Source organism: Ascaphus truei, chromosome 13 (assembly GCF_040206685.1).
Source record: "Ascaphus truei isolate aAscTru1 chromosome 13, aAscTru1.hap1, whole genome shotgun sequence".
Taxonomy (NCBI): Eukaryota; Metazoa; Chordata; class Amphibia; order Anura; family Ascaphidae; genus Ascaphus; species Ascaphus truei.
Window position 1 is genome coordinate 9,947,277 of NC_134495.1, and position 23,121 is coordinate 9,970,397.

At 54.5% G+C, this 23,121-nt stretch overlaps 1 protein-coding gene across 1 annotated transcript in view; it reads right to left on the reverse strand.

Annotated features, from left to right (window-relative positions):
• LIMK2 (LIM domain kinase 2) overlaps window positions 1-19,525 on the reverse strand; it is a 20,796-nt gene extending 1,271 nt beyond the window's left edge. The window contains 11 exon segments of the mRNA XM_075569222.1: window positions 101-229; window positions 2,349-2,435; window positions 2,529-2,703; window positions 2,832-2,927; window positions 2,929-2,996; window positions 3,185-3,275; window positions 3,353-3,523; window positions 10,754-10,863; window positions 11,057-11,156; window positions 16,580-16,637; window positions 19,392-19,525. Coding sequence (XP_075425337.1) covers window positions 101-229; window positions 2,349-2,435; window positions 2,529-2,703; window positions 2,832-2,927; window positions 2,929-2,996; window positions 3,185-3,275; window positions 3,353-3,523; window positions 10,754-10,863; window positions 11,057-11,156; window positions 16,580-16,599 — 1,047 coding nt within the window. The 5' untranslated portion in view covers window positions 16,600-16,637; window positions 19,392-19,525.
• Between the last annotated feature and the right edge of the window lie 3,596 nt (window positions 19,526-23,121).

The following is a 23,121-nucleotide window of genomic DNA, read 5'->3' on the forward strand; positions in this document are numbered from 1 at the left end:
CTTCCTGCTCCCGTCTCTCCCCCTTGCTTCCTGCTCCCCTGTCTCCCCCCCTTGCTTCCTGCTCCCCTGTCTCCCCCCCTTGCTTCCTGCTCCCCCTCACCCCGCGTAGGAAGTCCTTCAGGGTCCCACACTCTATGTATTCGGTCAGCAGGTTCAGCTTGCGATCTTTATACAGAACCCCGATAAAACGCAGCACGTTGGGGTGATCAAGAGAGCGCATAACCTTCACCTGCGAGACAGCGCGAGAGAGAGTCACTGAAACCTCAAGGGAGCGCAAAACCTTCACCTGCGAGACAGCGCGAGAGAGAGTCACTGAAACCTCAAGGGAGCGCAAAACCTTCACCTGCGAGACAGCGTGAGAGAGAGTCACTGAAACCTCAAGGGAGCGCAAAACCTTCACCTGAGAGACAGCGCAAGAGAGAGTCACTGAAACCTCAAGGGAGCGCAAAACCTTCACCTGCGAGACAGCGCGAGAGAGAGTCACTGAAACCTCAAGGGAGCGCAAAACCTTCACCTGAGAGACAGCGCGAGAGAGTCACTGAAACCTCAAGGGAGCGCAAAACCTTCACCTGCGAGACAGCGCGAGAGAGAGTCACTGAAACCTCAAGGGAGCGCAAAACCTTCACCTGAGAGACAGCGCGAGAGAGAGTCACTGAAACCTCAAGGGAGCGCAAAACCTTCACCTGAGAGACAGCGCGAGAGAGAGTCACTGAAACCTCAAGGGAGCGCAAAACCTTCACCTGAGAGACAGCGCGAGAGAGAGTCACTGAAACCTCAAGGGAGCGCAAAACCTTCACCTGAGAGACAGCGCGAGAGAGAGTCACTGAAACCTCAAGGGAGCGCAAAACCTTCACCTGAGAGACAGCGCGAGAGAGAGTCACTGAAACCTCAAGGGAGCGCAAAACCTTCACCTGAGAGACAGCGCGAGAGAGAGTCACTGAGACCTCAAAGGAGCGCAAAACCTTCACCTGAGAGACAGCGCGAGAGAGAGTCACTGAAACCTCAAGGGAGCGCAAAACCTTCACCTGAGAGACAGCGCGAGAGAGAGTCACTGAAACCTCAAGGGAGCGCAAAACCTTCACCTGAGAGACAGCGCGAGAGAGAGTCACTGAGACCTCAAAGGAGCGCAAAACCTTCACCTGAGAGACAGCGCGAGAGAGAGTCACTGAAACCTCAAGGGAGCGCAAAACCTTCACCTGGGAGACAGCGCGAGAGAGAGTCACTGAAACCTCAAGGGAGCGCAAAACCTTCACCTGAGAGACAGCGCGAGAGAGAGTCACTGAAACCTCAAGGGAGCGCAAAACCTTCATCTGAGAGACAGCGCGAGAGAGAGTCACTGAAACCTCAAGGGAGCGCAAAACCTTCACCTGAGAGACAGCGCGAGAGAGAGTCACTGAAACCTCAAGGGAGCGCAAAACCTTCACCTGAGAGACAGCGCGAGAGAGAGTCACTGAAACCTCAAGGGAGCGCAAAACCTTCACCTGAGAGACAGCGCGAGAGAGAGTCACTGAAACCTCAAGGGAGCGCAAAACCTTCACCTGAGAGAAAGCGCGAGAGAGAGTCACTGAAACCTCAAGGGAGCGCAAAACCTTCACCTGAGAGACAGCGCGAGAGAGAGTCACTGAAACCTCAAGGGAGCGCAAAACCTTCACCTGAGAGACAGCGCGAGAGAGAGTCACTGAGACCTCAAGGGAGCGCAAAACCTTCACCTGAGAGACAGCGCGAAAGAGAGTCACTGAAACCTCAAGGGAGCGCAAAACCTTCACCTGAGAGACAGCGCGAGAGAGAGTCACTGAAACCTCAAGGGAGCGCAAAACCTTCACCTGAGAGACAGCGCGAGAGAGAGTCACTGAAACCTCAAGGGAGCGCAAAACCTTCACCTGAGAGACAGCGCGAGAGAGAGTCACTGAAACCTCAAGGGAGCGCAAAACCTTCACCTGAGAGAAAGCGCGAGAGAGAGTCACTGAAACCTCAAGGGAGCGCAAAACCTTCACCTGAGAGACAGCGCGAGAGAGAGTCACTGAGACCTCAAGGGAGCGCAAAACCGTCACCTGAGAGACAGCGCGAAAGAGAGTCACTGAAACCACAGCACATGCATCTCAGAGACAGCATGGGGGGGTAGGGCACTGAGGCAAAGGGTGGGGGGAACGAGGGTGGGGGGGCCGGGGGAGCTGCGGTGCTGGAGGAAAGAGGGGGTGCTTGGGGGAGGGGGTGCTGCGGTGCTGGAGGAAAGGGGGTGCTGGGGGGAGGGGGTGCTGCGGTGCTGGAGGAAAGACGGGGTGCTGGGGGGAGGGGGTGCTGCGGTGCTGGAGGAAAGAGGGGGTGGGGGAAGCTTTGCAGACACTCACCTCAGTCAGAAAGGTTTTCTGTGTGTTCTCATCACATTGTATTAACTCCTTCATGACCATCACCCTCCCCGTGGCTCTGTGTGTGACCTGTGGGCAGAAGGAGGAGGTCATACGCTGGGAGTGGAATGACAGGGCGCTTCCTCCCCCCCCCCCCCCACGTACTCTCCCCCCCCCCCTCACCTTGATGGCACGTCCGAAGAAGCCCTTCCCCAGCTCCTCCCCATGCAGCAGATCACATGGGCGGAAGATCTGCTGAGCTCCGCCCACTGCGCTGCGCAGCGACTCTGAGCGAGAGACAGAGCGGGGGTCCTTGGGGGAGCAGGGCCCGGGGGAACGGCTGTTACTGTTACTGCGCCTGTGGATGGAGGGTAGGGTGGGGGGGTTAGGAGATGGGGGGCAGGAAGATGTTCAGAGAGGAGGGGAGGTAACAGTGGAAATGAGGGGGGGGGGGTGTAGCACAGAGGTGAAGGGGGGAGCACTGACCGGATGGAGATGCGTCTGGCGCTTCCCTCGGAGCAGCCTCTTCCCTCCGGCGGTGAGCGCAGGGAGGGGGAGCCAGGGGGACGCTCCGCGGGGGGGGGCGGGCGGGGGGTTGTGCTCTATCAGGAGTTGGAGTGTCAGGTCTGTGCAGCAAAGCAAATCCTCTACCTGGGGGGGGAGAAAGAGGGGAATGGGGGGGAGATGGGAGATCAGTGGGGGTGCAGCTTACCAAAACCTTCCCCCCCCACCTCACACAATATATAATTCCCTTAACACAACCCCCTCAGTCTCCCACCTCCTGCTCGCCTCTCATTGTTCCCCCACTCTCGCTACGACATGACCCAGTGACCTCTGACCTTATCAGGGGGCAGCGTGCTGATGGGGGCTCCGTTTATCTCCAGGATCCGGTCCCCGGGGTGCAGCGAGTTCTGAACCTGGGGGCTCACCCTGCGTGGGGAGGGAAGCACAGGGGTCAGCAGAGAGCGGGGTCCCCTCCTGCAGCGTAGGGGGCGGGCGGTACTCACCGTGTGACCCGCGCGCTCTCCGGTAACACGGACACCGAGAAGCCCCTGTTGGTGCCATGCGGGGGGGGGAGGCGCAGTAGAGAAAGCGTGTGAGGGCGCTGCTCCTGCCCGGACTCGCTGCACAGACCCTCAAACTGCGGCCGCAGGAGGAACAGCTTGTGACACGGACCACTGCAGTGACGTGGGACAAGAGGGCGAGTAATGCAGCGACGTGGGACAGGAGGGCGAGTAATGCAGTGACGTGGGACAGGAGGGCGAGTAATGCAGTGACGTGGGACAGGAGTGCGAGTAATGCAGCAACGTGGGACAGGAGGGCGAGTAATGCAGCGACGTGGGACAAGAGGGCGAGTAATGCAGCGACGTGGGACAGGAGGGCGAGTAATGCAGCGACGTGGGACAGGAGTGCGAGTAATGCAGCGACGTGGGACAGGAGGGCGAGTAATGCAGTGACGTGGGACAGGAGGGCGAGTAATGCAGTGACGTGGGACAGGAGGGAGAGTAATGCAGTGACGTGGGACAGGAGGGCGTGTAATGCAGCGACGTGGGACAGGAGGGCGAGTAATGCAGTGACGTGGGAGGGCGAGTAATGCAGTGACGTGGGAGGGCGAGTAATGCAGTGACGTGGGAGGGCCGAGTAATGCAGTGACGTGGGAGGGCGAGTAATGCTGTGACGTGGGAGGGCGAGTAATGCTGTGACGTGGGACAGGAGGGAGAGTAATGCTGTGACGTGGGACAGGAGGGCGGGTAATGCAGTGACGTGGGACAGGAGGGCGAGTAATGCAGGGACGTGGGACAGGAGGGTGAGTAATGCAGCGACGTGGGACAGGAGGGCGAGTAATGCAGCGACGTGGGACAGGAGGGCGAGTAATGCAGTGACGTGGGAGGGCGAGTAATGCAGCGACGTGGGACAGGAGGGCGAGTAATGCAGCGACGTGGGACAAGAGGGCGAGTAATGCAGCGACGTGGGACAGGAGGGCGAGTAATGCAGTGACGTGGGACAGGAGGGTGAGTAATACAGTGACGTGGGAGTGCGAGTAATGCAGCGACGTGGGAGGGCGAGTAATGCAGCGACGTGGGACAGGAGGGCGAGTAATGCAGCGACGTGGGACAGGAGGGCGGGTAATGCAGTGACGTGGGACAGGAGGGAGAGTAATGCTGTGACGTGGGACAGGAGGGCGGGTAATGCAGTGACGTGGGACAGGAGGGCGAGTAATGCAGTGACGTGGGACAGGAGGGTGAGTAATGCAGCGACGTGGGACAGGAGGGCGAGTAATGCAGTGACACGGGACAGGAGGGCGAGTAACGCAGTGACCGTGGGACAGGAGGGTGAGTAATGCAGCGACGTGGGACAGGAGGGCGAGTAATGCAGTGACGTGGGAGGGCGAGTAATGCAGCGACGTGGGACAGGAGGGCGAGTAATGCAGCGACGTGGGACAAGAGGGCGAGTAATGCAGCGACGTGGGACAGGAAAGCGAGTAATGCAGTGACGTGGGACAGGAGGGCGAGTAATACAGTGACGTGGGAGTGCCAGTAATGCAGCGACGTGGGAGGGCGAGTAATGCAGCGACGTGGGACAGGAGGGCGAGTAATGCAGCGACGTGGGACAGGAGGGTGAGTAATGCAGCGACGTGGGACAGGAGGGCGGGTAATGCAGTGACGTGGGACAGGAGGGCGAGTAATGCAGTGACGTGGGACAGGAGGGCGAGTAATACAGTGACGTGGGAGGGCGAGTAATGCAGCGACGTGGGAGGGCGAGTAATGCAGCGACGTGGGACAGGAGGGCGAGTAATGCAGTGACGTGGGACAAAAGGGCGAGTAATGCAGCGACGTGGGACAGGAGGGCAAGTAATGCAGCGACGTGGGAAAGGAGGGCGAGTAATGCAGCGACGTGGGACAGGAGGGCGAGTAATGCAGCGACGTGGGACAGGAGGGCGAGTAATGCAGCGACGTGGGACAGGAGGGCGAGTAATGCAGTGACGTGGGACAGGAGGGCGAGTAATGCAGTGACGTGGGACAGGAGGGCGAGTAATGCAGTGACGTGGGAGAGGAGGGCGAGTAATGCAGTGACGTGGGACAGGAGGGCGAGTAATGCAGTGACGTGGGACAGGAGGGTGAGTAATGCAGCGACGTGGGACAGGAGGGCGAGTAATGCAGTGACGTGGGACAGGAGGGCGAGTAATGCAGTGACACGAGACAGGAGGGAGAGTAATGCAGTGACGTGGGACAGGAGGGCGAGTAATGCAGCGACGTGGGACAGGAGGGCGAGTAATGCAGTGACGTGGGACAGGAGGGTGAGTAATGCAGCGATGTGGGACAGGAGGGTGAGTAATGCAGTGACGTGGCACAGGAGGGCGAGTAATGCAGTGACGTGGGACAGGAGGGCGAGTAACACAGTGACACGGGACAGGAGGGAGAGTAATGCAGTGACGTGGGACAGGAGGGCGGGTAATGCAGCGACGTGGGACAGGAGGGCGAGTAATGCAGTGACGTGGGACAGGAGGGTGAGTAATGCAGCGATGTGGGACAGGAGGGTGAGTAATGCAGTGACGTGGCACAGGAGGGCGAGTAATGCAGTGACGTGGGACAGGAGGGCGAGTAACCCAGTGACACGGGACAGGAGGGAGAGTAATGCAGTGACGTGGGACAGGAGGGCGGGTAATGCAGCGACGTGGGACAGGAGGGCGAGTAATGCATCGACGTGGGACAGGAGGGCGAGTAATGCAGTGACGTGGGAGGGCGAGTAATGCAGTGACGTGGGAGGGCGAGTAATGCAGTGACGTGGGAGGGCCGAGTAATGCAGTGACGTGGGAGGGCGAGTAATGCTGTGACGTGGGACAGGAGGGAGAGTAATGCTGTTACGTGGGACAGGAGGGCGGGTAATGCAGTGACGTGGGACAGGAGGGCGAGTAATGCAGCGACGTGGGACAGGAGGGCGGGTAATGCAGTGACGTGGGACAGGGGGGCGAGTAATGCAGTGACATGGGACAGGAGGGTGAGTAACGCAGCGACGTGGGACAGGAGGGCGAGTAATACAGTGACGTGGGAGGGCGAGTAATGCAGCGACGTGGGACAGGAGGGCGAGTAATACAGTGACGTGGGAGGGCGAGTAATGCAGCGACGTGGGACAGGAGGGCGAGTAATACAGTGACGTGGGAGGGCGAGTAATGCAGCGACGTGGGAGGGCGAGTAATGCAGCGACGTGGGACAGGAGGGCGAGTAATGCAGTGACGTGGGACAGGAGGGCGAGTAATGCAGTGATGTGGGACAGGAGGGCGAGTAATGCAGCGACGTGGGACAGGAGGGCGAGTAATGCAGCGACGTGGGACAGGAGGGCGAGTAATGCAGTGACGTGGGAGGGCGAGTAATGCAGTGATGTGGGAGGCCGAGTAATGCAGTGACGTGGGAGGGCCGAGTAATGCAGTGACGTGGGACAGGAGGGAGAGTAATGCTGTGACGTGGGACAGGAGGGCGGGTAATGCAGTGACGTGGGACAGGAGGGCGAGTAATGCAGTGACGTGGGACAGGAGGGCGAGTAATGCAGCGACGTGGGACAGGAGGGCGAGTAATGCAGCGACGTGGGACAGGAGGGCGAGTAATGCAGTGACACAGGACAGGAGGGCGAGTAATGCAGCGACGTGGGACAGGAGGGCGAGTAATGCAGTGACGTGGGAGGGCGAGTAATGCAGTGACGTGGGAGGCCGAGTAATGCAGTGACGTGGGAGGGCCGAGTAATGCAGTGACGTGGGACAGGAGGGAGAGTAATGCTGTGACGTGGGACAGGAGGGCGGGTAATGCAGTGACGTGGGACAGGAGGGCGGGTAATGCAGTGACGTGGGACAGGAGGGCGAGTAATGCAGCGACGTGGGACAGGAGGGCGAGTAATGCAGCGACGTGGGACAGGAGGGCGAGTAATGCAGCGACATGGGACAGGAGGGCGAGTAATGCAGTGACGTGGGAGGGCGAGTAATGCAGTGACGTGGGACAGGAGGGAAAGTAATGCAGTGACGTGGGACAGGAGGGAGAGTAATGCAGTGACGTGGGACAGGAGGGAGAGTAATGCAGCGACGTGGGACAGGAGGGAGAGTAATACAGTGACGTGGGACAGGAGATAGAGTAATGCAGCGACGTGGGACAGGAGGGAGAGTAATGCAGTGACGTGGGACAGGAGGGAGAGTAATGCAGCGACGTGGGACAGGAGGGAGAGTAATGCAGCGACGTGGGACAGGAGGGAGAGTAATGCAGCGACGTGGGACAGGAGGGCGAGTAATGCAGCGACGTGGGACAAGAGGGCGAGTAATGCAGCGACGTGGGACAGGAGGGCGAGTAATGCAGTGACGTGGGACAGGAGGGCGAGTAATACAGTGACGTGGGAGTGCGAGTAATGCAGCGACGTGGGAGGGCGAGTAATGCAGCGACGTGGGACAGGAGGGCGAGTAATGCAGCGACGTGGGACAGGAGGGCGGGTAATGCAGTGACGTGGGACAGGAGGGAGAGTAATGCTGTGACGTGGGACAGGAGGGCGGGTAATGCAGTGACGTGGGACAGGAGGGCGAGTAATGCAGTGACGTGGGACAGGAGGGTGAGTAATGCAGCGACGTGGGACAGGAGGGCGAGTAATGCAGTGACACGGGACAGGAGGGCGAGTAACGCAGTGACCGTGGGACAGGAGGGTGAGTAATGCAGCGACGTGGGACAGGAGGGCGAGTAATGCAGTGACGTGGGAGGGCGAGTAATGCAGCGACGTGGGACAGGAGGGCGAGTAATGCAGCGACGTGGGACAGGAGGGCGAGTAATGCAGCGACGTGGGACAGGAGGGTGAGTAATGCAGCGACGTGGGACAGGAGGGCGGGTAATGCAGTGACGTGGGACAGGAGGGCGAGTAATGCAGTGACGTGGGACAGGAGGGCGAGTAATACAGTGACGTGGGAGGGCGAGTAATGCAGCGACGTGGGAGGGCGAGTAATGCAGCGACGTGGGACAGGAGGGCGAGTAATGCAGTGACGTGGGACAAAAGGGCGAGTAATGCAGCGACGTGGGACAGGAGGGCAAGTAATGCAGCGACGTGGGACAGGAGGGCGAGTAATGCAGCGACGTGGGACAGGAGGGCGAGTAATGCAGCGACGTGGGACAGGAGGGCGAGTAATGCAGCGACGTGGGACAGGAGGGCGAGTAATGCAGTGACGTGGGACAGGAGGGCGAGTAATGCAGTGACGTGGGACAGGAGGGCGAGTAATGCAGTGACGTGGGACAGGAGGGCGAGTAATGCAGTGACGTGGGACAGGAGGGCGAGTAATGCAGTGATGTGGGACAGGAGGGTGAGTAATGCAGCGACGTGGGACAGGAGGGCGAGTAATGCAGTGACGTGGGACAGGAGGGCGAGTAATGCAGTGACACGAGACGGGAGGGAGAGTAATGCAGTGACGTGGGACAGGAGGGCGAGTAATGCAGCGACGTGGGACAGGAGGGTGAGTAATGCAGCGATGTGGGACAGGAGGGTGAGTAATGCAGTGACGTGGCACAGGAGGGCGAGTAATGCAGTGACGTGGGACAGGAGGGCGAGTAACACAGTGACACGGGACAGGAGGGAGAGTAATGCAGTGACGTGGGACAGGAGGGCGGGTAATGCAGCGACGTGGGACAGGAGGGCGAGTAATGCAGTGACGTGGGACAGGAGGGCATTAGGAGGGCGAGTAAGGCAGCGACGTGGGACAGGAGGGCGAGTAATGCATCGACGTGGGACAGGAGGGCGAGTAATGCAGTGACGTGGGAGGGCGAGTAATGCAGTGACGTGGGAGGGCGAGTAATGCAGTGACGTGGGAGGGCCGAGTAATGCAGTGACGTGGGAGGGCGAGTAATGCTGTGACGTGGGACAGGAGGGAGAGTAATGCTGTTACGTGGGACAGGAGGGCGGGTAATGCAGTGACGTGGGACAGGAGGGCGAGTAATGCAGCGACGTGGGACAGGAGGGCGGGTAATGCAGTGACGTGGGACAGGGGGGCGAGTAATGCAGTGACATGGGACAGGAGGGTGAGTAACGCAGCGACGTGGGACAGGAGGGCGAGTAATACAGTGACGTGGGAGGGCGAGTAATGCAGCGACGTGGGACAGGAGGGCGAGTAATACAGTGACGTGGGAGGGCGAGTAATGCAGCGACGTGGGACAGGAGGGCGAGTAATACAGTGACGTGGGAGGGCGAGTAATGCAGCGACGTGGGAGGGCGAGTAATGCAGCGACGTGGGACAGGAGGGCGAGTAATGCAGTGACGTGGGACAGGAGGGCGAGTAATGCAGTGATGTGGGACAGGAGGGCGAGTAATGCAGCGACGTGGGACAGGAGGGCGAGTAATGCAGCGACGTGGGACAGGAGGGCGAGTAATGCAGTGACGTGGGAGGGCGAGTAATGCAGTGATGTGGGAGGCCGAGTAATGCAGTGACGTGGGAGGGCCGAGTAATGCAGTGACGTGGGACAGGAGGGAGAGTAATGCTGTGACGTGGGACAGGAGGGCGGGTAATGCAGTGACGTGGGACAGGAGGGCGAGTAATGCAGTGACGTGGGACAGGAGGGCGAGTAATGCAGCGACGTGGGACAGGAGGGCGAGTAATGCAGCGACGTGGGACAGGAGGGCGAGTAATGCAGCGACATGGGACAGGAGGGCGAGTAATGCAGTGACGTGGGAGGGCGAGTAATGCAGTGACACGGGACAGGAGGGAAAGTAATGCAGTGACGTGGGACAGGAGATAGAGTAATGCAGCGACGTGGGACAGGAGGGAGAGTAATGCAGCGACGTGGGACAGGAGGGTGAGTAATGCAGTGACGTGGGACAGGAGGGAGAGTAATGCAGCGACGTGGGACAGGAGGGAGAGTAATGCAGTGACACAGGACAGGAGGGCGAGTAATGCAGTGACACGGGACAGGAGGGCGAGTAATGCAGCGACGTGGGACAGGAGGGAGAGTAATGCAGTGACGTGGGACAGGAGGGCGAGTAATGCAGTGACACAGGACAGGAGGGCGAGTAATGCAGTGACACAGGACAGGAGGGCGAGTAATGCAGTGACACGGGACAGGAGGGCGGGTAATGCAGTGACACGGGACAGGAGGGAGAGTAACGCAGCGACGTGGGACAGGAGGGAGAGTAATGCAGTGACATGGGACAGGAGGGCGAGTAATGCAGTGACACAGGACAGGAGGGCGAGTAATGCAGTGACACGGGACAGGAGGGCGGGTAATGCAGTGACACGGGACAGGAGGGAGAGTAACGCAGTGACACGGGACAGGAGGGCGAGTAATGCAGTGACACGGGACAGGAGGGCGAGTAATGCAGTGACACGGGACAGGAGGGCGAGTAATGCAGTGACACGGGACAGTGTGAAGGTGTGTCAGTGTGTGGCGTCCCTCGCTCACCAGTACAGCGCCGCGCTCTGCACCAGACTGAACGCGTCTCCCTCCTCTATCATCGCTGTGCAGCCGACGCACGAGAAGCACTCAGGGTGGAACTTGTACTGAGACACAACCTGGGGGAGGGAAGAAAGGAGACTCAGCACTCAGTGGGGGGAAGCAGACTCAGTGGCACTGCGAGAAAGGGGGTGGTGCGGGAGAGACAGCCCCACAGAGGGGGGGGGGGGAAGAGACAGACTGCCCTGCGGGGGGGGAAAGACTGCCCTACAGGGGGGGATGGGTCGGGGGAAGAGGAGGGTTAATCATTACCATCGCCGGCCCCATCATACGTAGGCTGCAACGGAGACATTGTTCTGTGTGAGAACCCCAGGGATCCTGTGGAGAGAGGAGCTCAGGGGGGAAAGCATCCCTGAGAGAGAGGGTGAGAGAGAGGGTGAGAGAGAGGGTGAGAGAGAGGGTGAGAGAGAGGGTGAGAGAGAGAGAGTGAGACAGAGACAGGCAGAGTGAGAGAGTGAGAGAGAGAGAGAGTGAGAGAGAGACAGTGAGAGAGAGAGACACAGAGTGAGAGAGAGACAGAGAGAATTAATATGGCAGGCACGGCACTGTGAGTAAATAAAGAGAAGCAAAGGATATATATTAGATATAGGATATTAATATAATATATTAGATATAGGATATTAATATAATATACTAGCTGAGAGCCCCGGCGTTGCCCGGGATGTTTGTGGTGTGGGTGTGGCATTTGGGTGGGGAGTGGTCCACGCGGCCCATGTGCGGTGGTAGTGCTGCTGTGGCTGTACTGATGGTGATTGTATCGGTGTGCTGATTTGGGAGGGTTTGGTGCTGATGTGGGGGTGCGGATGTGGGTGTGCCGATGGGGGAGGTGCAAAGGTGGCGATGTGTGGGTGCTGATGGTGTTGATGGGGGCTGGGAATGGTGGGGAGCCGAGAATGCCAGTGTGCTGGGGGGGCATGGGATACCGGTGTGCTGATGTGGTGGTGCTGGGGTGTGTGTGTGTATACATGTTTGTGTGTATACATTGTATGTGTGTGTGTGTATACATGTGTGTGTGTGTGTATGTGTACGTGTGTGTGTATACATGTGTGTGTGTATGTATATACACGTGTGTGTGTATACACGTATGTGTGTGTATACACGTGTGTGTGTGTGTATACACGTGTGTGTATACACGTGTGTGTGTGTATACACGTGTGTGTGTGTATACACGTGTGTGTGTGTATACACGTGTGTGTGTATACACGTGTGTGTGTATACACGTGTGTATACACATGTGTGTATACACGTGTATACATGTTTGTGTGTGTGTATACATGTTTGTGTGTATACATTGTATGTGTGTGTGTGTATAAGTGTGTGTGTGTACATTTGTGTGTGTGTACACATGTTTGTGTGTATACACATGTGTGTGTATACACATGTGTGTGTGTATACGTGTGTGTGTGTGTGTATACATGTGTATGTGTGTATACATGTGTGTGTGTATACATGTGTGTGTGTATACATGTGTGTGTATACACATGTGTGTGTGTATACATTGTGTGTATGTATATATTGTGTGTGTGTATACGTGTGTGTGTATACACGTGTGTATACACGTGTATACATGTTTGTGTGTGTGTATACATGTTTGTGTGTGTGTGTGTGTGTGTGTGTGTACATTTGTGTGTGTGTACACATGTTTGTGGGGGTGGGGGGGAGGTGGTGGGAAGGGGGGGGTGGGGGGGAGGTGGTGGGAAGGGGGGGGTGGGGGGGAGGTGGTGGGAAGGGGGGGGAGGTGGGGGGGAGTTGGGAAGGGGGGTGGGGGAGTTGGGAAGGGGGGTGGGGGAGTTGGGAAGGGGGGTGGGGGAGTTGGGAAGGGGGGTGGGGGAGTTGGGAAGGGGGGTGGGGGAGGTGGGAAGGGGGGTGGAGGTGGTGGGAGGTTGTAAGGGGGGAGTGAAGGGAAGGTGAAGGGGGGGTGAAGGTGGGGGTGGAGGGGAGGTGAAGGGGGGGGTGGAGGGGAGGTGAAGGGGGGGGTGGAGGGGAGGTGAAGGGGGGGGGTGGAGGGGAGGTGAGGGGGTGGAGGGGAGGTGAGGGGGGGGAGGGGAGGTGAGGGGGGGGGGGTGGAGGGGAGGTGAAGGGGGGGGGTGGAGGGGAGGTGAAGGGGGGGGGTGGAGGGGAGGTGAAGGGGGGGGTGGAGGGGAGGTGAAGGGGGGAGGGGAGGTGAAGGGGGGGGTGGAGGGGAGGTGAAGGGGGGGTGGGGGGGAGGTGAAGGGGGGTGTGAAGGGGAGGTGGGGGGTGAAGGGGAGGTGGGGGGGTGAAGGGGAGGTGGGGGGGGTGAAGGGGAGGTGGGGGGGGGGTGAAGGGGAGGTGGGGGGGGGGGGTGAAGGGGAGGTGGGGGGGGTGAAGGGGAGGTGGGGGGGGGGGGTGAAGGGGAGGTGGGGGGGGTGAAGGGGAGGTGGGGGGGGTGAAGGGGAGGTGGGGGGGGTGAAGGGGAGGTGGGGGGGGTGAAGGGGAGGTGGGGGGGGTGGAGGGGAGGTGGAAGGGAAGTGGAGTGAGGGGAGGTGAGGTGAAGGGGGGTGAGGGGAGGTGAAGGGGGGTGAGGGGAGGTGAAGGGGAGGTGGAGGGGAGGTGAAGGGGGGGGTGGAGGGGGGTGAAGGGGAGGTGGGGGCGTGAAGGGGAGGTGGGGGGGGGGTGAAGGGGAGGTGGGGGGGGTGAAGGGGGGTGGAGGGGAGGTGAAGGGGGGGTGGAGGGGAGGTGAAGCGGGGGTGGAGGGAGGTGGAAGGGAAGGGAAGTGGAGTGAGGGGAGGTGAGGGGTGGGTGAGGGGAGGTGAGGTGAAGGGGGGTGAGGGGAGGTGAAGGGGGGTGAGGGGAGGTGAAGGGGGGTGAGGGGAGGTGAAGGCCGCTCCCTCACCCGTCCGGCCGCTCACTCACCCGTCCGTCCGGCCGCTCACTCACCCGCCCGGCAGCTCCCTCACCCGTCCGGCCGCTCCCACGTGGATCTGAGGCGGGAGGCAGCTTGTTGTGGCCGCTCCCCCGCTGTGTCCCGGGCGCTCGCTCGCTCCGCTGACTGTAGCGGCGCCGGGGGGGGGGGGGGGGGGGTGGAGGGGAGGTGATTTGAAGGGGGGTGAGGGGTGGGTGAAGGCCGCTCACTCACCCGTCCGGCCGCTCCCACGTGGAACTGAGGCGGGAGGCAGCTTGTTGTGGCCGCTCCTCCGCTGTGTCCCGGGCACTCGCTCCTCCGCTGACTGTAGCGGCGCGGGGGGGGGGGGGGGGGTTTGAAAGCGCGGGAGACACGGGGAGAGGAGGTGCGCGCGGGTGTGGAGGGCCCCCCCTGCTTAACATGCTGCTAATGTACACCCCCCCCTACTGTGTGTGTGTCCCTGTGTGTGTGTGTGTGTGTGTGTGTCCGTGTGTGTGTCCGTGTGTGTGTCCCTGTGTGTGTGTCCCTGTGTGTGTCCCTGTGTGTGTCCCTGTGTGTGTCCCTGTGTGTGTGTTTGTGTCCCTGTGTGTCCTTTGGGCCGTCACTCCGCCTCAGGCCAATGAGAGGTGTGCGGGGGCGGCCCAAGGGACCAATGAGATTTCCCCTAGGGACACCGGACATCCAGCAGGCAGGCAGGCTGGCAAACATACAGTGCTTTCACTAATATAGTATAAGATTAGAAGATTAGATTAGGATATTAGAGAAATGAAAACGACACAGAACACAAAGCTAAGTAGTGACCGCCTCGGTGAGAATGTGAGCTCCGGACATCTCTCTCGGACCAGAAACACAGGGAGAGTCACTGAGAGCGGATCAGCTACCAGAACCCACTGCGGGGACACAGAACCCAAAGCCGTTCCAAAACCAGGAACCAAAACACGACTCCTCCTTCCGGAGCACGTGGAAGAGACTGAATCCCAAAACGTAACCTGGACTAGCAACCCAGCACCTCCGTAATCCAGCCCGGGTCCCCCAACCAGGCCCGAGTCCCTCAACCAGGCCAGAGTCCCTCAACCAGGCCAGAGTCCCTCAACCAGGCCAGAGTCCCTCAACCAGGCCAGAGTCCCTCAACCAGGCCAGAGTCCCTCAACCAGGCCAGAGTCCCTCAACCAGGCCAGAGTCCCTCAACCAGGCCAGAGTCCCTCAACCAGGCCAGAGTCCCTCAACCAGGCCCGAGTCCCTCAACCAGGCCCGAGTCCCTCAACCAGGCCCGAGTCCCTCAACCAGGCCCGAGTCCCTCAACCAGGCTCAGGAACGGAATCCATTAATCCCCCTGCAGGGGGCGCCAGGGACGGCCAACTGACACAAACCCAAGGAAGGCTTGTGCCCCCGATCCCGGGATGCTCAGAAGGGGGGTGTTTCCCTACGAGGGGTCATCGTAACGCTGACTATAATATACATTATTTCTGTTTGTAGCCAATGTATGCAGCAGCCAGCACTGCCGGGATTGTGCTCCAGCAAGTCTTGGTTATGTTGGGGGGCATCTCCACTTCCCTAAATACACAGACACCGGGATCCCCCCCCAACCCCAATAATTACAGAGGGGCCCGTTGCACCAATATACAGACACAGGGATCCCCCCACACAGAGACACCTCCTGTACTGTGCAGGCAGTGTGACAGCGGGACACAGAGACACCTCCTGTACTGTGCAGGCAGTGTGACAGCGGGGACACAGAGACACCCTGTACTGTGCAGGCAGTGTGACAGCGGGACACAGAGACATCCCCTGTACTGTGCAGGCAGTGTGACAGCGGGACACAGAGACATCCCCTGTACTGTGCAGGCAGTGTGACAGCAGGACACAGAGACATCTCCTGTACTGTGCAGGCAGTGTGGCAGCGGGACACAGAGACACCGCCTGTACTGTGCAGGCAGTGTCACAGCGGGACACAGAGACATCCCCTGTACTGTGCAGGCAGTGTGACAGCGGGACACAGAGACACCTCCTGTACTGTGCAGGCAGTTTGACAGCGGGACACAGAGACCCCTCCGGTACTGTGCAGGCAGTGTGACAGCGGGGACACAGAGACATCCCCTGTACTGTGCAGGCAGTGTGACAGCGGGACACAGAGACATCCCCTGTACTGTGCAGGCAGTGTGACAGCGGGGACACAGAGACACCTCCTGTACTGTGCAGGCAGTGTGACAGCGGGGACACAGAGACATCCCCTGTACTGTGCAGGCAGTGTGACAGCGGGACACAGAGACATCCCCTGTACTGTGCAGGCAGTGTGACAGCGGGACACAGAGACACCTCCTGTACTGTGCAGGTAGTGTGACTGCGGGGACACAGAGACACCTCCTGTACTGTGCAGGCAGTGTGACAGCGGGGACACAGAGACATCCCCTGTACTGTGCAGGCAGTGTGACAGCGGGACACAGAGACATCCCCTGTACTGTGCAGGCAGTGTGACAGCGGGGACACAGAGACACCTCCTGTACTGTGCAGGCAGTGTGACAGCGGGGACACAGAGACATCCCCTGTACTGTGCAGGCAGTGTGACAGCGGGACACAGAGACATCCCCTGTACTGTGCAGGCAGTGTGACAGCGGGACACAGAGACATCCCCTGTACTGTGCAGGCAGTGTGACAGCGGGACACAGAGACATCCCCTGTACTGTGCAGGCAGTGTGACAGCGGGACACAGAGACATCCCCTGTACTGTGCAGGCAGTGTGACAGCGGGGACACAGAGACATCCCCTGTACTGTGCAGGCAGTGTGACAGCGGGGACATAGAGACACCTCCTGTACTGTGCAGGCAGTGTGACAGCGGGACACAGAGACATCCCCTGTACTGTGCAGGCAGTGTGACAGCGGGACACAAACACAAACCTCCTTCTGCACTTACCATGAGTCACTCGCCCTCATCTGACCGTCCTGCGCTGTCGTAACTTAAGACGTCCCACCTGAAATCAGCAACACAGACTCAATGTACATATATACATACAGTGCTAATAATGTATGCAGCGCTGTGTACATATACATAGTGCTAACGTCTCAGCGCTGTGTACATATACATACAGTGCTAATGTATGCAGCGCTGTGTACGTGTGTATATATACATACAGTGCTAATAATGTACACAGCGCTGTGTACGTGTACATACATACAGTGCTAATAATGTACGCAGAGCTGTGTATGTGTGTATATATACATACAGTGCTAATAATGTACACAGCGCTGTGTACGTGTGTATATACATACAGTGCTAATAATATACACAGCGCTGTGTACGTGTGTATATACATACAGTGCTAATAATGTACACAGCGCTGTGTACGTGTGTATATACATACAGTGCTAATAATATACACAGCGCTGTGTACGTGTGTATATACATACAGTGCTAATAATCTACCACAGCGCTGTGTACGTGTGTATATACATACAGTGCTAATAATGTACCACAGCGCTGTGTACGTGTGTATATACATACAGTGCTAATAATGTACCACAGCGCTGTGTACGTGTGTATATACATACAGTGCTAATAATATACACAGCGCTGTGTACGTGTGTATATACATACAGTGCTAATAATCTACCACAGCGCTGTGTACGTGTGTATATACATACAGTGCTAATAATGTACACAGCGCTGTGTACGTGTGTATATACATACAGTGCTAATAATGTACACAGCGCTGTGTACGTGTGTATATACATACAGTGCTAATAATCTACCACAGCGCTGTGTACGTGTGTATATACATACAGTGCTAATAATCTACCACAGCGCTGTGTACGTGTGTATATACATACAGTGCTAATAATGTACACAGCGCTGTGTACGTGTGTATATACATACAGTGCTAATAATCTACCACAGCGCTGTGTACGTGTGTATATACATACAGTGCTAATAATCTACCACAGCGCTGTGTACGTGTGTATATACATACAGTGCTAATAATCTACCACAGCGCTGTGTACGTGTGTATATACATACAGTGCTAATAATCTACCACAGCGCTGTGTACGTGTGTATATACATACAGTGCTAATAATCTACCACAGCGCTGTGTACGTGTACATACATACTGTGCTAATAATGTACACAGCGCTGTGTACGTGTGTATACATACAGTGCTAATAATCTACCACAGCGCTGTGTACGTGTACATACATACTGTGCTAATAATGTACGCAGCGCTGTGTACGTGTGTGTGTGTGTGTATGTGAAATGCCTGCTACAGACTACAAATAATAAATGTAGCTAAAGTCAATAAAGTAAGCTACAATGTGAAAGCTATTGACGGTGCTGGGGATAAAATAGATAGCAACACAGCAAAAGAGAAAGAAAAGGTATCCCACACACAGAACTCAAGCATACAAAAGAATATCCCATTATTAGAAATCAGGTCACATAAAAAAAAATGAAACAGTCCCTGAAATCCGCCCTTTATTACTATAACGGGAAAACACCCTGTAATAGAGAAACAGCTATGTCATGGAGACAAATAAATCATAGCTAGGACTAAATATATCATGGTAGCCGGGTATTGAAAATGCCCTACAACACTGAGACCGGCCGCTATGAAGACTCTCCTACATGAAAGTCTACGCTGTGAGAGAAGATACAAAGCAAATCCTCACATACCAAGGGGAAGCAGAATCATATACTACAGATGCTATGGTACAAGGACAGGTTGAGAACGTTCGTCAGGGCGAAGCCAAGGTGGCGAAACGTACGTCGGGCTCTTCTCTCGTTTGTACTCCCTGTACCCACCCGCCATATGATTAGCTGTTGGGCAAGAGTTCGTGCTTTTCGGACCTGCTAAGGATCACCAGGACCATTACAGGATCTATGCTATGAGCGGTTTGCTAGCAGCTACTTCTATGCCATTAGCTGTAAGTAAATGCAGAACAGCCTAATGGCATAGAAATAGCTGTGTATACGGACCGATAATGTACACAGCACTGTGTACTCAGCCCTAATAATATACACAGCGCTTTATACGCGTGTATATGGCCTCATAATGTACACAGTGCTGTGTAAGTTTGTATAAAACTCTGAATGTACGCAGCGCTGTGTGTGTATATGGCCCTGATACTGTACGCGGCACTGTGTATGTGTATATGGCCCGGATAATGTACACTGTGTGTGTATGTGGCCCTGATACTGTACACGGCGCTGTGTGTATATGGCCCTGATACTGTACACGGTGCTGTGTATGTGTGTGTATGGCCCTGATAATGTACACGGCGCTGTGTACGTGGCCCTGATAATGTATGCGGCGCTGTGTACGTGGCCCTGATAATGTACGTGACGCTGTATATGTGGCCCTGATAATGTACGCGGTGCTGTGTACGCGGTGCTGTGTAAGTGGCCCTGATTATTGATAATGTACGTGACGCTGTATATGTGGCCCTGATAATGTACGCGGTGCTGTGTACGTGGCCCTGATTATTGAGAATGTACGCGGCGCTATATACGTGGCCCTGATAATGTACGTGGCGCTGATAATGTACGTGGCGCTGTGTACGTGGCCCTGATAATGTACATGGCGCTGTGTACGTGTGTATACGGCCCCGATAATGTACACAGCGCTGAGTATATATTATGGCTCCCGGTGCATGCTGGGCTCTCTAGGCTCCTATCTGCACTATAGATCCCGTCATGCCCCGGGGCGGCCACGTGGCCCCGCCCCCTCCGGTACCTGGCGCTCCGCTCTCGCTGACCCGTGGCTGCCTCACACACAGCGCGGATGACGTCATGCGGTAACAGCAGTACGGCAACCGGTGAGGATCAAGCCGCACCTGGGGCGGAGGCCCCGCCCACACAAACTACGCCCCCAAACAGAAACCACGCCTCTTGTTACACACGTGACGCCCGCATTGGAGACATTGCACAATTATATATAGGTACTAGGTATATGTACCCTACTGTATAATGTGCAGGTATACTGATTCATAGTGTATATGTGTAATATACATAACCTGTATATACCCACACACCCCGTATACATATATACACCAACCCTTATACATATATACACCCGCCCGTATACATATATACACCTCGGCCCGTATACATATATACACCCACACACCCGTATACATATATACACACGCCCATATACATATATACACCCATACACATGTATTATTACTATCTATACACCCATACACTCAGCCCACCCCTTTTACATATATACACCCACACACCCGTATACATATATACACCACACACACCCGTATACATATATACACCCACACACGCCCGTATACATATATACACCCACACACGCCCGTATACATATATACACCCACACACACCCGTATACATATATACACCCACACACACCCGTATACATATATACACACGCCCGCATACATATATACACCCATACACATGTATTATTACTATCTACACACCCATACACTCAGCCCACCCCTTTTACATATATACACCCACACACCCGTATACATATATACACCACACACACCCGTATACATATATACACCCACACACGCCCGTATACATATATACACCCACACACGCCCGTATACATATATACACCCACACACACCCGTATACATATATACACCCACACACACCCGTATACATATATACACACGCCCGCATACATATATACACCCATACACATGTATTATTACTATCTATACACCCATACACTCAGCCTACCCCTTTTACATATATACACCCACACACACCCGTATACATATATACACCCACACACACCCGTATACATATATACACCCATACACATGTATTATTACTATCTATACACCCATACACTCAGCCTACCCCTTTTACATATATACACCCACAAACGCCCGTATACATATATACACCCACACACGCCCTATACATACATATATACACACCGCTGTATAGATAGTAATAATACGTGTATATATATGTGAGTCCAATTTTCTTTATTTTGTACACCAACCTCTTGTGTGGAACCGTATCAAAAGCCTTTGCAAAATCTAAGTAGACCACATCAACAGCATTACCCTGGTCTAGATTCCTACTTACCTCCTCAAAGAAACAAATAAGGATAGTTTGGCAAGATCTATCCTTCATAAATCCATGCTGACTATTATTAATCATTTTCTTTTCCATTAGGTATTCTTGAATATTATCCCGTATTAAACCTTCAAGTAGTTTCCCCACTATTGAAGTCGGACTTACAGGTCTGTAATTCCCTGGTTGTGATCTAGCTCCCTTTTTAAATATAGGCACCACATCTGCTTTACGCCAATCTTGTGGTACTGAGACTGTGGAAATGGAGTCCTTGAATATTAAATGTAAGGGTTTGGCTATTACTGAACTTAACTCCTTGAGAACTCTTGGATGTATGCCATCGGGGCCAGTAGTGACGTCATTTGACGTGCTGCATCGAGGCCTTCCCCCTCCCCCCATCCTATCGCAGACAACTTGGGAATCCAAATACGCGCTTTTTCACGGGGCTTCTGGAGCCCTTCCCCTGCTCCTCTGGGACACTGAATAACATCACAACTGAGCCCTACGGAGGGCGTCTAGACTGGAGGCGACTCAACCTGGTTCCAGTGAGTTCCTGCCGCCAGAGCGGCGATTCCTACCTGTTACCAGGGTTTTCTACTATGCAATTTTAACACCTGTGTCAGTGTGCAATTTTTAAGGTTTTCAGCAACCGAATACATGTATTAAACGGTAATAACCTATGGGGCAAAACACGCAACCTTGTATGTATGTATGTGTATACATACATACATACATACATACATACATACATACATACATACATACATACATACATACATACATACATACATACATACATACATATATACATACATATATACATACATATATACATACATATATACATACATATATACATACATATATACATACATATATACATACATACATACATACATACATACATACATACATACATACATACATACATACATACATACATACATACATACATACATACATACATACATACATATATACATACATATATACATACATATATACATACATATATACATACATATATACATACATATATACATACATATATACATACATATATACATACATATATACATACATACATACATACATACATACATACATACATACATACATACATACATACATACATACATACATACATACATACATACATACATACATACATACATACATACATATATACATACATATATACATACATATATACATACATATATACATACATATATATATACATATATATATATATATATACATATATATACATACATATATATATATATACATACATATATATATATATACACACACACACACACACACACACACACACACACACACACACACACACACACACACACACACACACACACACACACACACACACACACACACACATCTACAAACCTTATATATTACTAATGTACTTAATTTTAATATGGACAATCCTAAAATCTCGTAAAAACATTAAAAAAAAAAAAAAAAAGTACGATATCGACCACATCATTAAAACCCAGAGGGTGTTTCGTTCTGAGTTTAAATATCCGGTCCCCTACGTAACAGATGTAAATCCTTATTATCAGATCTGAGGGATTGTATATCTATAGCGGAGAAATGTAAAGCTCATGGGTTACTGATGTACCCATAAAGAATGACCCAAAATAGGTTTACCTTTATTCAAACAGTTCTTAATAATTCTTAAATGCTCAAAAATAGTATATGCGTATACATACATACATACATACCAGACATTAGTTAAGTTATGGTGGGTAAAAATAGTGACAAAAAACCCTCCTCTGTAACGCATATAGCAAATGGAAATATTACTGTGAGCTCATTTGCATGTCTTAAGACAGGTCTACAACCCTGCCTTTCACCATTATCCCCCAGCATACAGCGCTTCCACTGCAGCAAGGGATTCTGGGAAATGACATGCAAATGAGCACACCGTGTCACTGCTTGCCTGAAATTCATTTTTACATGGGACCCTTATAAGCCAATGCTCGCTGTTAACACAGCTTTTAAGCACAGCATGGGAATCAGATGCAAAAGCCGGAGAAACAATTTACAGACATGTTTCAACCTTAATGGGTCTCATCCGTGTGAAGTTGGTTGTACTGGCTTTGCGAGGAGAGAGAATACAGTGTAGCATGTATTGCCAAGTGCATGATTCATAGTGACAGTATAAAAACATGGTGCCCAGAGCTAATGCACAGGCCGCACATTGCAGAGTGTTCAGCTACAAAAGAATTGGATTGTTCTTTTTTTCGCTCAATACTTCTTTGATTCCACACTCTGCCACGTGCGGCCTCTTCATTAGCGCTTGACTTTAGTTTGGACGCGGACGCGCGCGCACACGCGCACACGCACGCACGCACGCACGCACACAC